This window comes from Corvus brachyrhynchos, unplaced genomic scaffold, assembly GCF_000691975.1.
Source record: "Corvus brachyrhynchos isolate BGI_N302 unplaced genomic scaffold, ASM69197v1 scaffold221, whole genome shotgun sequence".
NCBI lineage: Eukaryota > Metazoa > Chordata > Aves > Passeriformes > Corvidae > Corvus > Corvus brachyrhynchos.
This window is the reverse complement of record NW_008236622.1, coordinates 3,674,554-3,690,220: the sequence shown is the minus strand read 5'-3', so window position 1 is coordinate 3,690,220 and position 15,667 is coordinate 3,674,554. Positions and strand designations below refer to the sequence as shown.

General features: G+C 41.7%; 1 protein-coding gene across 2 annotated transcripts in view; it reads right to left on the bottom strand.

Moving 5' to 3' along the window:
• Nucleotides 1-1,692: 1,692 nt before the first annotated feature.
• The window catches only part of PID1 (phosphotyrosine interaction domain containing 1), an 89,382-nt gene continuing 75,407 nt past the window's right edge, over nucleotides 1,693-15,667 (bottom strand). For both annotated transcript variants that reach the window (XM_008644156.2, XM_017726501.1), the window contains exon 3: nucleotides 1,693-2,456. In XM_008644156.2, coding sequence (XP_008642378.2) covers nucleotides 1,980-2,456 — 477 coding nt within the window. In that variant the 3' untranslated portion in view covers nucleotides 1,693-1,979. The remainder of the gene's footprint in view (nucleotides 2,457-15,667) is intronic.

The window sequence follows — 15,667 nt, the reverse complement described above, 5'->3', positions numbered from 1 at the left end:
TCTGTAAGCAAGGCAATACTGCTCCCACTCAGCAGAGCTCATTTCAACTGCTCAGGCTGGGGGGGGGGGTATCTCTGCCACCTCCTGCTAAGCAAAAATTATAAATCATGTCCACACTCCACAAAGTAAAAAAAAAACCAACCAAACCAACCAACCCCCAACCAACCAACCCAAAATAACCAACAAAACCAACCAAACAACAACAACAACAACTAAACAAAAAACAAAAACAAAACAAAACAAAAAAACCCAAAAAAAACCAAAAAACCACAAAAACCCAACCAACCAACCCACAAAAAACCCCCACCTGAAACCAAAACAAAACCTCACAGCAATAATTAACCTAAATATTTAAAAGAAAATAATTTTAAAATGTTAACAGTAATTCTCATGGAGAGTGATGTAATAATTAAATGGAAATAAATTAACATTTTCATTCCACTAAATGAAATAAACACAGAACCCACACACATAAAACCACAGAGTTTACATTGGAAAGACAGCTTAAAACTAACAAGGTTTAACTCAAAACTTTTTTTTATTAAAGTATGAATGCATTTATGCTGGAGAACAGTTTACATACATTGTAAAGCAACAAGCATATTTTCAAGAGGTGTGGGCCCTCCTCAATACATCTCCATGCTCAATCTACATGCTTCACCACTGGACTCGCACATACACTCTCACATACAAACACAGAGACACAAAACACAGACGCTGAGCTATCTGCTTGGATTAGCTTTCTTTTAAGGCTTCTGTAAGGTGCCCTAGTGCCCCTAACATTACCATAACTACAAACAAAATTGTACAAAGGAGCAGCATTACTTGCAAACTATTGATCTGCTCTCAGCCTTAAAAAATATCAAGTGAAACAAGTTTTTCCTTTATTTGAGTTTTATTAAACATCTGCATTTAAGAAAGGCATGACTGTATATCTGTGAACAAGGAAAGATACAGAAATCTTAACGTGAGGTTCTCAACCGGAACAGATGTTAAAACCTGACTCCTAAGGGACCATTTCCTTTGATCTCTACAGTGAGGCAGCCCTGTGTGGTGAGACACTGCCAGCTCCATCCCACCAGGGCTGCTCGACCAGCGATGCGAGAGCGGGGACACACAGCTGTGCCCACCGTGCTCGGATCACGTCAGACCTGAGGTTGATGAGAAGTCACAGTTCAAACACCAACACACCCAAGCATCCCTCAACTCTTCCCAGTGGGCCCCCCCTCCTGCAGAGCACATCAGGGTAGGACAATGCACAGACAGCAGCACTGACTTGCTGAACCCCCAGCCACCGGGGAGTACTTCTGCCCCCCCCTTTTTGGTATCCTGCAGTACATAGTCTGAAACTGCAACTACTGGTGTTGGGTGAAAGACATGGCAGCAGGTATATTAAGAAAATAGGTACAATGAATAAAATAAAGGATAGCATATGATATAATGTGTACATACAAGCATCTTTCATTTTTTATTTGTGAAATGTGAATTAACTGCAGAATGCCAGGCCATTAGTCTAAAAGGCTATGTATGGCTGTCTTACCCTACACATGGTCAAAGGATTTGTGTGATGTATCATGGAGAAAGATTCTTCGGGAACCATTAGGGCTTTCCAGGTCTACTTGCTCTTGTGCATCAGCATCAGCCCGCAGCTAGGAATGCCAGAGAAGCAACTAATAAGATTGCCTGACCAGTGAATGCACCTGAACTACAGAGACGAGAAAGGGATAGTGATGGGTGGGTGACAGAGGTGGGGGAGGGAGATTTTTTTTTCACTTCTACAACAGCAGCAGATTTCAATGCAACGTAATTACTTTAATGATGCATGTCTGTAGGTACCAAATTGCTCTTTTGATTTAAAAAGCTGGTCAGACAAGTGTTTGGCAGTCCTTTCATTCCCAAGTTTCAATTGTTGCTTATTCATCTATCAGCTCTCATTCCCTAAGCCATTTCTGCCTTTGCTGAACCATGAATGAGTTCAGTCAGCCATCATCAGATTCAAATTCATGAGACATTTCCTCCGATGAGCTGTTCCTGTGGATCCGGCCATCGCTTTTCATGCTGTGAAAAGTCTTCTTAAAGGCCTCCATCATGGCATGGGCCAGCTTCTTGGCCTCCAGCTTGCTCTCACACTCCACAGCATGGCAGTCCATCTGGTAGGACAGGTCATCGTTGATCTCCCGATAGACCCAAGCAAAGATGTTTGGGCTGACGTTGTGGTCAGCAGTGCAGTAGGCTATACGTGCTACCTGAAAGGTATCCATGTGGACTGTCGCCTCACCTTTGAGGTCCAGATGGTGCAGCCAGACTTGGAAAGGGCGAATTTCCAGAAGGGCGTTAGCTGGGTAAACATCCTCCCTGGTGAGCGTGTGCTTCTTCCACAATTCAATGACTGGTTTTTCTGTGCAGCCTGACAAAAATTGCATCCCTGTTGTGGAAACCTTACCCAAATATGTAACCTGCAAAGAAGAGCAAAGATAGGTGAAAACACAGAGAGCAGACTCTGGTGGTACTTTCTGCCATCCCGGGGAGTTTCATCTGGAAAATAAAAGCACACACCTCCCCCCACAAACTCCCCGATTTCTGCATCATTTTCAGTTAAACAGTTTTCAAACTGCTTTCCAAATATTTGCTGTTGCAGATGCTGACTTCACCATTCAAAGCCAGAGATTAAAAATGCCCAAGTGTCTGAGTTATAAGGCATTCCACTTTCTTCACCTCCCCTAGAAAGCCCAGCTTTAGAGCCCATGACTCCCTCTAAGGTCACCTTAGCAAGTGCAAGTGCTGTTGGGAGCAGGTCCCAGGTAGCTGTGATGCAAACCACTTCTTTTTCCTTCCTACTTTATTCAAATGATTTATTTGTATCATATTTCAAACATTAGTATTAGGGAGATAGAGATATTCTCAGTTTGATAATGCAAGGCTGCAGGGAGTCAGAAAAGCATGATCACAGCAGAGGATTTTAAACAGTTTGTTTCTTTTCCAAAATTTTCTGGTTTTCCCCCACTTAAGTATTATTAAGTAAGTATTTCCCTACTTAAGTATTAAGCCAGGAATAGCTCAAAGCTGTTCAAAACTTTATCTCTGAGCAGGGCTGAGATACTAATAAATCAATTTCAGAAAATACGCTGTTAAAAAATCTAGTAATAAATCTACCTTAGTTTAATCACATCATCTCTCTGCTTTTCTGTCTAGTCCTTTTGAGTAAATATCCTGTTATCCAATCAGCACAGGAAAGCAAGGTGGTTTTTAGTGCCTTTACAGTATTTTGTTCACCAAATATCAAATCCACTAGAAGGTCCAAATCAAAATTCTGTATTAAGTCTGTGCAGAAACATTCCCCTAAATCTGTGCAGCTACTAATGAGGCTTCCTTCCACTTACAGCTGAATGGAAGATTATTTTATCTGGGAAAAGGGATTTTCTCTGGAAAAGACAGGTCAATGCCACATAAGTACAATTATGCAGATTATTCTGTTTATTGCTGTTGTCGGGATGGTGCATATAAGAACAACTATATGAAAGCAAAATTGCTCCTCATCTCTCGCAGCAGTAACTGCTTGAGAAAATCTTTTACCTCTTGCTTGATGTCCTATAACCTCCTCTACATTTTACTCAAGGCATTTGGAGGAAAAAAGTAATAACATGCACTTTCCAAACTAAATTCTTGAAAAATCTGCATTAAACACACAGTACAGGTTGTTTTTATGTTGTAAATGTGTTAAGAAATGTAAAGAAAAAACATGGGATTTCCACATTTAAGCACATTAAAAAAATCATAATCACAAGAAATACAGAATGTGTAATCCATGCAAACAAAATTTTCCACAAGAAAAATATTTTGCTGCAAGCTTCATACATTTTGTTAAACTCAGAGACCTAAATTAAGCCATAATTAAGGAAAAAGCTTACAAAACTTTATTGGAAGTCTGTGTGGCTTAATCATGCCTGCCAAAAAAGCAATTTCATAGCACTGACATTTCAAAATGGGAAGTCTCATTCTCTGCCTATAAATATTCATGATTTGCACTGGGAATATGTTGAATCTTATAAAGCTTTCTATTTTTTTTGGAACAGTGGGAAACGCAACAGCTAGAACAGTTAACAAGAAAAGACCTACCAGTGTTTTGCCTTATGTTATTTTATTAGTGATGAGAGTTGAGCTCCCCAAAGTACTGTAGGAAAACTTAAAAGAAAACCTCAGAGCTCACAGTGCCAACTGAATACATACAAATAACACATACAGGACCAAAGAGGAATGTGTCTGCAACATACTGGGGGGTACTTCAACAGATACCCAAAGTCATATTGCTTTGAACAGAGCAAGATCATTGTGCAAATTTGCACATTCAATATATTCTCCAAAGGTTCGCTCAGCACTGTTTCATACTCACAAGCCAGCTAACAAAAGACAAACACTGTAAACTGACGTTTTGGGTCAAATTCAAAGCCCATTGCAGCATCAGAAGTCCTTCAGCAACTTCAAAGAGATTTGTACAAAGACTTTTAAACCCCAAGGAACAGCAAAACAGCCTCTTGCTCATGCACTTTGTGACTGCCCAAATACAGCTTTGAATCCCTGGCTGCAGGAGAGAGCTGCAACCACTGCAACATTTTGTTCCCTGGCTGGTGTTTGGGGAAGACCAGTGTCACCTGGAAACCACAGAAATCAGCACCTCCCATGCATGCACAACAGGGGATGCAGGGAATTGTTTCACTACTGGCTTCTCCTAAAAAGGAAGCTGCTGATATTTCGTGAGCTGCCCTGAGCAGCAGCATGAGGATGGAGAGAGGGGAGGAAAGCAAAGGCAACTCCATCCCAGGCAGGCAGTGTTGCTGAGCTCTGTGCTGCAAAATCACCCCAGCACACAGCATCAGCTTCTGAGCTTGGGCAACTCCCAAGTGATGCTTGGACACCTCCAGCAGCCAAAGACCAAGATCAGAGTAAGTTGTCACACAGCAGCATAAATTTGAATTTAATGTTCTCCTCTGTTCCTCCGAAGCAGCTAACTGCAACCCCCTGTTGGCCATCAATCCATGTGTGGCCTCCTTAAGAGTGAAGTTACAAAAAAGAATGGATTTCCCTAAAATAAAGTAGTTGTATTTTAAGAAAAAAAAGCAGTGAATTAATCTGTAAGGAGCCAATGCAAAAGTAACTAATAATAAGGATGGGATACTGGCTTGTTTACTAAAATGGGATATACTGGTCTGATTTGCTGTCCCAGTTCTGTCATGATATAACTGTGTAGGAACCTTTGAGAAGTTGCTTCTTTTAACATCACTTTGAACCTCCATTATATAAATTTCATTTTCTTTTGAGGACACATCCATAAATATTTATAAGGTGCTTAGACATTACAATAAGGAGTTCACAGGAAAAAATCAAAAAAGTCTCAACTTTAGAGTTCTCCTGCACTGTGTCTTACATAGAAATGTCTACACCTACTAGTGCTGTTACTTTTTGGTTTTTTAAATGAATGATCTTTTTTCCCTCTAGCTGAGATACATGCATTTCACAAGAGTAGCATCACTGAAGCTCTTGGTGAAGACAGATGTCTAACATTTCATCACAGCATGGTCCCCTGCTAAAACAGAACAGGGACACAGGGGCTGGAGAGACACCTCTTTGACCCACAAAAAGGCACTTCTCCCTGAGCTTGGAGTTACAAGGTTATTCCACAAGCAGTGCTCCCTGCATTTTGGCTCCTACCTCGACGCATCTCACAGCATACCCACCTTTGTTTAAGTGCCCACAAACCACTGACCACACATATCATTAGAGTGAAGCTATTACAGTACAACCATCTTTCTTTTCAATTTCCAAGTCTGCCAACCAAAGGTCAAAGAACAGATCATTCCTTTCATTATCAGATGGAAAAGAAACCTATTTTGAGGCAAAAATTTCCACTGGTGCTCTTTCCCATCAAAATCATTGATATCTCATCACTGTGAAGCCGTCATGTATTATTAAAAAAAAACCCAACCAAAACCAAAACAGAATTTCATCTTTAATACTCATAAGAACCAGATGTGAAGGGCATAGAAAGACAGTAGCAGTAGCACCAGTAGTGTTGTTGTTAAAGTTATTATTGTATGTACAAAAACACACTGAAGTGCCTGAACAGAATCAACTGCACAGCTTTACTGACCAGAGAGTGATCATTGACAAAGACAGGCAAAGCCACAGTGCAGGCTGAAAGCCACATCTGTAATAATACACCTCTGACCACCAGTAGAAGTTCACCAAGACTGAATAACACTTCTCCTTCCTCTGAAACTCTGGAAGTCACCTGGCAGCAAACATCAGTCCAGAAAAATTACTTATCTGTGCAAGTGTGGCATGTCCTATAGCAAGTGTCATCTTATACACAGTGAGGCCAGGAGCTTTATTCCCTCTCCTCTAGGGCTGTTGAGCATTCGAACGAGCTGCCCAGGGAAGTGGTGGCATCACCATCCCTGGAAGTTTTCAAGGAACAACTGGTCATGGAACATAATGCCATGGTTTAGTTGACAAGGTTGTGTTTGGTCAAAGGTTGGATTTGATGATCTTGGAGGTCTTTTCCAATCTTAATGATTCTCTGATTCCATGATTCTATGATTCTCACCTCAGTGCAAGGCAGAGGAGCTAAAGATTGGTTTTAACAAGTAAATTATGATCAAGCTGTTGCAGCCTTTACTTGCTTTGGACACTGTATTTTAAGTGAGAAAAGGAATACAAATTCAGCTCAATGCCGCTATCTTAACCTTAAGCAGTGTAGGTATTTCTTATCATATCTTCTACCAGGGATAAGAGTATATTTATTTATGGCCCTTTCGGTCCTTTGGTTTGCGTGTTCCATCTGTCCCACAAATTTCTGGAAGATACATACACATCACAAAAATTTCGTGTGCATGCTAAAAATTATCCACATTCTTTCCAGCCTTTCTATGGCAAATTTCATCCTCTGGCAAGCCACTCTCACCAACTATGACATAAAATACACTTGAGACTTCAGCACTTCTATGCTTGCAAGCATTCAAACCTTTAGTAAAAGCCGAGATGTTCTGAAGAGCTCCTTATTTCACCCTTGAGACTTGCCAACACCAGTGTCAGCATCTGACAAAACTGTCCTCAACTGAAAAATGCTGTGCCTTTGCCCTTTTGTAATGCAGCTACACCCATCTGACATATAGAGACATCTCATGTCAAAGAACATGAAGAATAATTGATGCCATTTTTCATGCACTCTCCTGGAAATGCAGAAATATCTGAGTATTTTGACGTTGTTTTCAGCCCCTTCGGTCCAATAATGTATAGTGAAAATGTCTTTTAGTAACTATGTTCAAGAGCTTCCCAACTTTGAAAAGACAAAAGCTGCCATAGACATTTACACTTCTAGCACAGTATGATTTGTCAGAAGTAACACAGGGTTTTTTCTTTTCATACCCAACTCTTTTATCATTGATCTCACATTGTTCACTTACAATTCATAGGAGACAAATGTCGATCTGACCTCAGATCTGACTCCCCAATGGACCGTATGTCCATACTGCTCCTATCTCACAAGCCTCACTTGGGCATCTAAAGTCGGGCAGTCAAATGACTTTTCCTCCTTCTGTTTCCTATCCCCAGCCCGTAGACTATCAGTGCTCCAAGAAAGCAGATCCAAGCTGTAAAGACCCATAATTACTGCATTATAGGAGGACAGATGCTCTCTTGGCACAGGAGCTTGGCACAGGAACACATATGCTCACAGGACTCTGGGCTGTCTCAATATTAAAGACCATGACCAAAAGACCATACATAAAATTAATTCCTTGGTTATTTCTTTAATATTTCTTTCATACCAGATAAGGAGGGTCATTGTCAGCAAAATCAACACAGAAAATGAAAAAAATCTTAAAAATAGAGCACTGACCATGAGCCAGCAGGTATTTACTCTGCATATTTGCAGTCCCCAGAGGATGCCCTGGAGGATCTTGAATCTTGTGCAAATCTTAGTAGTAGATGCCTGTCTCTTGTGTTGTTGATCAGTGTTTTAAAAGAAACACTCCTTTAGCCTCAAGTTTGGTCTAGTTGCAACTGATTATGTTTGATCAAGGCAGTAGGATATTCCTCACTTAAAGGTCAGGCAAACAGACCTAATGAGACATTTTCTTCCCGAAAACAGAATTTCTCTAGTGGCACCTTCAGGATACGTGGCAGAGAAGAAAGTGACTGGAAGGGTCTCTGTTAAGACACACAGGTATAGACCCTCCAGTCAGCAAGTAAACATCACAGAATCATGGAAACATGAGGGTTGGAAGAGACCTTTAAGATCATCCAGTCCAACCATCCACTCAGCACCACCACTGTAACCCCTAAGCCACTAAACCACATCACCCAGCACCAGATCCAAACATCTCTTAAACACCTTCAGGGATGGCAACTCTACCACCCCCATGTGGAAAACCTGTTCCAGTGGCTGCAGTTTGTCAGTTTGTCCCAGCCACGCAAGAACCACCAGCCTAAAGACTGGGTAAACTTGGAGAAGTTTTAAAGAAGAATACAGAGGAGATTTGAAGAAGAGAGCCAAAAGCAGGTTTGAGAGGACATGTGCGTGTCTTGTTTAAAATTGCTGCGGAACACATACATGGCGATGTTCCCTGAGTTTGCAGTACAAAAGCAGATGCAGATGAGCAAGTACAAGCTTCACCTAGACTCCAGGCATGTATTGTTGGGGCCAGGACACAGCAGCTTCATCTCCACATCATAACAAGGTCTGGAAACCTCTGCAAGAAGCTGCTACTCCGGAAACCTGTGCTCAATTTGAATGCAATGACAGCGTGCACAAAGCCCACAGTGGCACCTCCAAGCTGAGTGGTTGGGGAGAGTCAGGGCTCACCAAAGGGTCACAGATTTGATGGCTGAAACTGTTTTTTTTATTTATCCCCAGTGGAGCTGGGGTACGAGTGGGACAGGCCTGCAGCATGCTGCCCGACAGCTTGGCACAGCTTTCATGTCAGTAAAAGCAGATTCAGCTGTGGAGTAATTTTCAACATCTTTAATTAACACATCCAGCTCTAGGCACAGCAGGAGTGCTCTGTGCTGGACAGGGTACCCCGTCTCAGCACACCAGCTCAGCTCTCCTTGCCCTAAAGCACAGTGACTCAGCCTCAGGCTGGCAACTTGGGATTTAGAGGCAAAAGCTGCTTTTTGGCTCTGAAGGAAAAACAAAAATATCCCAGACATTCCACTGGATCACTGAGCAAATACCATGAACTGCATTCAAGCAACGTTTGCTTAAGACCCAAAAAAATAACTCAGTCAAGTAAAAAGGCTGCACAGTTTCCCTCTGCCTGTCACTGCTTCCTCACCCACACTGCCCGTGTCCAGCCAAAGCCTTGCAGCACAAACACAAGGGTCTTTGTGGGAACAGCAGGGCTCCTCAGCACACAGAAATACACAGTAAATGCAGTAATGTGGCTTACAGAAATATGTGAAGAACTATTTTATTTTTGACACAAAATTCAGAGGGAAAACAGACTGAGCTAGGCAACTATTTAATGGAAAATAACCATCAACTCTGACAGCTGCCCACTGGATTAGGAGGGAAAAAAAAAAAAAGAGATCAGTAGTTAATGTCTGATTTATTCCAAGGAATCAAAGGATAGCTCCAGAAAAAGCTGGAATTGTCAGTACCTCTTCAGCAGTTAAGTCAAGAGCCAGCATCTGACTCCTTTTGTGGGACCAAAGCTGAACTTAAGTCTTAAAACAATGCTACAATTCCCCCTTGAAAACAAAAATAATAAACAAGCCCAGCAAGAAATGCATTTGACTCTTTACATCTTCAGAACTCCTAAGGAAAAACAAATGCTGGGCAGCAGCTGCTCCATCTGTCTGTCCATCCCCACAGCCAGGCTCACAGCAGCCCTTTGCAGGTGCCTTTATTTTCCCATGTGTTTCTCAGCCATGACCATGCAGCAGATCCTGCCTTAGCTGCCCCCCAGGAAGGGTTCACCCCACAAGTAAGGCGTAAAGTGATAGCACAGAATAGTCACTTTGGATGTAATTCCCCACCCAAATGCCTTTGAAGGACACAAGAGCTCTGATTACTTTTAGTCCATCATTGTTCTTTCAGGTTTTACAGCCTCCATGCTTCTCAGTAGCTGTAGCACGTGAAGAAGAAGAAAGAGCTGGGGCACTGTGAAAATACCTTTTCTTGAAAAATGCTCTTCCCCAGTATAAAGAAAAACATAATACCAATTTCAGTGCTGCTGCTGCTGGGGCTGCCTAGCAAAGCCCTTTAACATGGCAGCAGGTGAGTTACTGTGGTCCAGGGTGGGTGTCCCAATGTCCAGTTCAAGGCAGCATCTCAGGAATGGGGCTTTCCTGAAGGCAGAGCTCACCCACGAAGAACCCCTCACTTCTCAAACACTGTGCAGGACAAACACTCCAGGAACTGCAGATGACAGGCATCAAAGTGCAGGGCACATCTCTGAGATCCTGTCCCAGCTCTGAGTAAGACACCCAAAAGCATACCGATATCTCAGAGCCCCTGTTCATGGCCAAATAAACCTCTCATCCTCCCAGAGCAGAGCTCTTCCAGGCCTCCCACTGATGGCAGCTGGGGAGGGAGCAGAAGACAAAAACCTCTGCAGAATGCCCACAGGAGCGAAATCCTCCTTACCCTATGTGATCAGCCCCATCATCAACGCTAACCCGCACTGCCTGAAGAGGATACGGGAAAACACATCAACATCTGGCAAGTTTAAGATTTAGTAAATAAATGTACTGGAAAAGATTTACCCTTGATGGCTTAATTTATAAGCCCTGAGAGGGAAAAAAGCCAACAAGAAAAAGCCCATTGAGTCCACAGGCCAAATAGCGAGTGCGGAGAAAATAAGGCAGCGAGCCAACTTCTCCTTCTGGAAGACAGTCCTGAGAAACACAACGACCCAAGCTTTTCACCTTTCATTACACCAGGCTGCTGCTCAGCAAGTCTCTTTATAAACTACCCCAAGTATAAAACTACTGCCCTCAGTTAGACCTAAGAGTGTCCAACTTATACCCAGTCACCAGGAGTCTCTGCCTCACTGGCAAAATGGTTAACCAAGCCCAAATACAACCTCAGCAAAAGCCAGCTCTGCTCCCTGCAGCCTCCTGTTAACAGCAACAAAAGGATCAACTCTTGCATTTCGTTCTCCACTGGACAGGAAGCTCTTTTTGTGGTTTGGCTTGCGGGGATGAATCTGAAATGAAATCAAGTGGAACTGGCAAACTGCAGTGAGCTTGCAGTCAGAGACTCTTCAGTCCTGGTGTGAGTGGAAGATTTATGCTGCACTATTTAAAACTCAAGAAATCAATTTCATTCTAGCAGCAATTTTAAAATGTTGTAGTGCAAGAGATAACTGAATGAACAAATACATCCATCATACACAACCTCAGTAGGGCTGCTGGATACCCTATTGTACAAGTCAATGATCACTTTTATTCCCAAATATTTTCTTTATGTTGCTATTTATATCACTTTCCTCCTTTGTTTCCTTTCATTGCCTCACATAACTTCCTCTCTCTGTACTCAGTTACCACTGGGTTGAAATTAATACTTGGATAAGCCAGTTCATTTCCCACTGTCCTTCAGGAGCCTCCACAGGCAAAGAGAGAGGTGGAGGCAGCCAGGAAAGTGAGAAAACCAACCCACTCTGTAGCCACTATTGCAATTTCTTGAAGTTTCCTTCACACAAAGTCCTTCCAAAACCTTTCCTCTGATACCTCAAAACTTTCACAATGAGAACATCCCTTCTGTCAGGAGAATGTGGCTTAAGTTTGCATGACCACGAGCTCCCTGCAAATAGACACCTACCTTCATGTTTATGTTCAAAGTACACACAAACCTTTTTCACTACACATTCTTTATTCACATGAGGTTGAAACTGAACATGGAAATCTGATTAAGCACCTCATAATGTTTCAGAAAGCTTTTTAGTCTTGGGCTCCTCACAGCTGTTGTCTCATAGTAGAGAGAAGGAGCCCTGGACACAGAGGAGAGCAGACTGTTCACTTTTACTTTGTTCCCCTTCCTTTCCAACCCACGGAAAATTCACGTTGGCACCAGTCCTACAAAAACTTTGATTGTACCTCATGGAGCATGCAAAGAGGGAGTACAGGAACAGTTACGTACTTCAGCCACCTTTTCCACTGAGGCACGTGCATTTTACATCCTCTCCAAGACTTTGGACACTGAAGTACTCCCAGAAAACCATGCAGAACGCCATGTTTTTCACTATATTTTATGGGTAAGAGATCTGTCTTCAAGGTTCCCTTCTTTGTGCATTCCCCAGGAGATCCTTGTGTTTCCCCTTTTGTTCTTCCTTTCAAAAGAAGATGCCAAGTAATAAAATTGAACAAAACCTGTTACTAAGACATTCAATTCTGGAGACCAAAAATCTCGACTGCACTTGCTTCCTGGCACAACTTGACAACACCTGAAATTAAGACCAAAAGGGAAGGGAGCCAGCTTTGGGAACCACTGAAGATGACTACAAATTTGGATTGTATTTCAAAGGAAGTGTGAGGCCTACATAGCAGGAAGAGCAGAAGTAATGATAATAAAATTATTTCAATTCTTCCTCCCCCAAGTGCTGTAAGACCAGTACCATTCAAAGAAAGGAAAAATTACAAAACAAACTACAGAGACTCCCAGAAATGGCAGTACTTGCTCCTTCTGCTGTCATTCACACACTGCAAATGAAACACATTCCCTGAAGAGTACAGGGGAACACAGAAATACCACCCCCATATAAATGTAATTGTGCCCACATCCCACAAAGTCTTCTATTAAAATACTCTGTCATTACTTTAACATCTCCTTCATGAATCATTATGCGAAATGAGTTCCATGAGTTAGCAAAACCCTCTGAGATTTTCCCAGCTCTCTCAAGTTTTAGCATCTCCAGGAAAAGTCCTATTTGAAGGCTGGAGAAGAAGAAATACAGTGCCTACATTGGGATGGAGCTCTTACACTACAGCAATGAAAAACAGACCTTGCATATTTCAACTTAATAAAAAGCACTAAACACATTATGAAGAAGTAAATATAGTTAAACAACACTTTTTATTGCTAAATGAGCCCTTAGATAAATATGCCTAATTTATCATTTGTTTGTGTTACCAAATTCTGGATCCAGGCCACAGCAACACAGGCTCTACACAGACAAAAAAGAATTTCAATCTCATTGACTCTAAGGTTTATGACACTGTATTACAATTAAACCAGAAATTTCCCACTCAATAATGCAACAGTATGTTGCTAAATCTTTAGTTTAGCAGACTAAACAAAAGGCTTTAAAGGAATAAATATGTCCCAAAGAGTAAAATGATGGAAGACAATAGTGCCATACAGTTTTTAATTTATTTCCAAAGCCATGATTCACAGTGCCTCCAAGGTCCCGTTTTCACAATGGATTTAGTACATTGCATCTAAATGGATTTAGTCACTTTCCATTTAGATAATGTTTTTCCAACCAGCACACAAGGACCTGAAAGCAATCCTTAGTCCCTGTGAGTGAACTGGGCACTCATCAGGCTCTCTGGGCTCCAGAGATCCTCATCTCTTGAGAATTTCTCTCAGCATCAGGAGGTTCTTTACAGTGTCACAGAGGGAGCCTCCTTCTTTTTCTGGTTAATTTAATCACAGTACCACCCTAGCACCTCTCCCAGAAAAGTTGCATTGCCTCCAACCCATTCTCTTGGCTGGATTTCACCTCTACAATGACAAGCCTACAAAGCAGCCAGAAATACAACCCTTAACCACCTGAAGCAAAAACTGAGACATGGAGATTTCTATAGTGCTAATTTCAGCCAAGATGAAAGGAAAGACTAAACCTAGGATGGGAGAGCCTGGAAAGCAGCACTCCAAAGTGGAGGACTGTCTGGAGGAAAGAAAGGGATGGGGGCAAAGGTCCTCTTCTCTGGGGACAGCTCTACTTATCGCTGCTGCAATTTATGTCATCTATTACAGCACCTTGCCCCCAGCACCGCTCAGACAGCTGCAGGTCAGACTGATCACTATTCACAGCAGTTGTACGGCAAGCTCCTAGGAGCTCCCTTCATACCCACAGTTCAACTCTCTGTATTGCTGAGGTCATGGCTTTTACAAAGGGCAGAAAATTCATTTTCATAGTTTTTACTGGCTCTGAAATTAACTTTGCAAAGATAAAATCTATAGTGAATAGCCCTGCTATTGATCGGTTTGATAAAGGACAAACTGGTGCAAATTTTAGAGATCTAAGGAAAAAAGAAAGTACTTACGAAAATAAAGAAATCCTTCACTGTTTTTCTTCACATTTACCATCTTTATGAAATAATGAATACCAGCAGTTAAAAATACCATAATCCTATTTTCTACCTTCCAGTTTGCAGTCCAGCAGTCCCTGGGATTACATGGCCAAGCTGTAGGGAGCAGAGAGCCCACCAGGGGCTTTGCCACTGACACTCAGACACCTTTACCCCAGCTGCTGCTTGGCCTAACCAGGGACAGAGGACCAGCTCTGGATAAAGCAACACTGACTCTGAAATGGCTCTTCAGCATGACAACAGAATACAGCTTCCTAACGAAATGAACCTTACAGGATGCCTATGACATTCTCTTGAAGCAAAAGGCATCATATGAAGCACAGGCTATTCTGTAGCAAAATTAATTCAAGGAGGTCTCACCACCCAAAAATAAACATATTGTTAACTATGACTGCAATATACAGATGGTAAAAAATCTGAGAACTCGGATGATTGTTTTCTATATAAACAATTACTCTAACATTTTCGATTAACAAGGTATTTCACACTCTGTAACAAGCAAAAACTCAGTCTCATTTATCATCATCCTAGAATTACAGTTTTCCATATAGTTATTAAAATTATTTAATAGAATAAGCAGATAAGAGCTTAATAGTTCTTGATCACATTGAACTAAGAGTCCAACTAGTGCGTAATACTTTCTCCAGCACTTTCCAGGATCAGACAAAACGGAAGAATAAAGAAGAAGAATAAAGAAGCAATGTCTGAACTGACAAAGCAATGGCCAAGACAGAAATAAACTGCTCACAGGGGAAGGTTTCTCTTCCCCAGAGAGCAGGAACCAAATATTTCCAGGCATTTCAAGAAAGCCCATGGGTTTTGAGTGCTCTCCCCCTTTGCTTTGAGATATTGACAGAGAGTTTTGAAAGAGCCCAGACAGCAACACGTGTCAAGCATTTTAAGAAAAGCTGACCGTTCTTTCAGTATCTAAAATTGCAGGCAAGAGAGATTGGTGTGTGCATTAACAAATAAAGAATTATTCATCCTTTAAAATTATGTAGCTTTCCCCACGTAGGCCAAAGCAAGCAGAAGCAAAGTGCTCCTGTTCCCAGGGAGCCTGATACAGCACCGGTATGAGACGTGGCTGTACTTTTACTCAAGGATTAGAGCCTTTGCTAAGCCTCTTCTAACACTCTCATTCCCTACCAAAGCTGTTATTATTTTGGTTAAATGGTTTTAAATAGAAAATTACATATATTTTAGGTTAGTTATGCATAATGCTTAAATATGACACCACAATACAAAGCAAACAGCATTTTGGGTAAGAAAGAATTTAATTTATGCTGAAAATACAGGTATTTACAGTACAAGCACATACTATATTATTTGTTTCCTATTATCTCCCTCTAGCCTT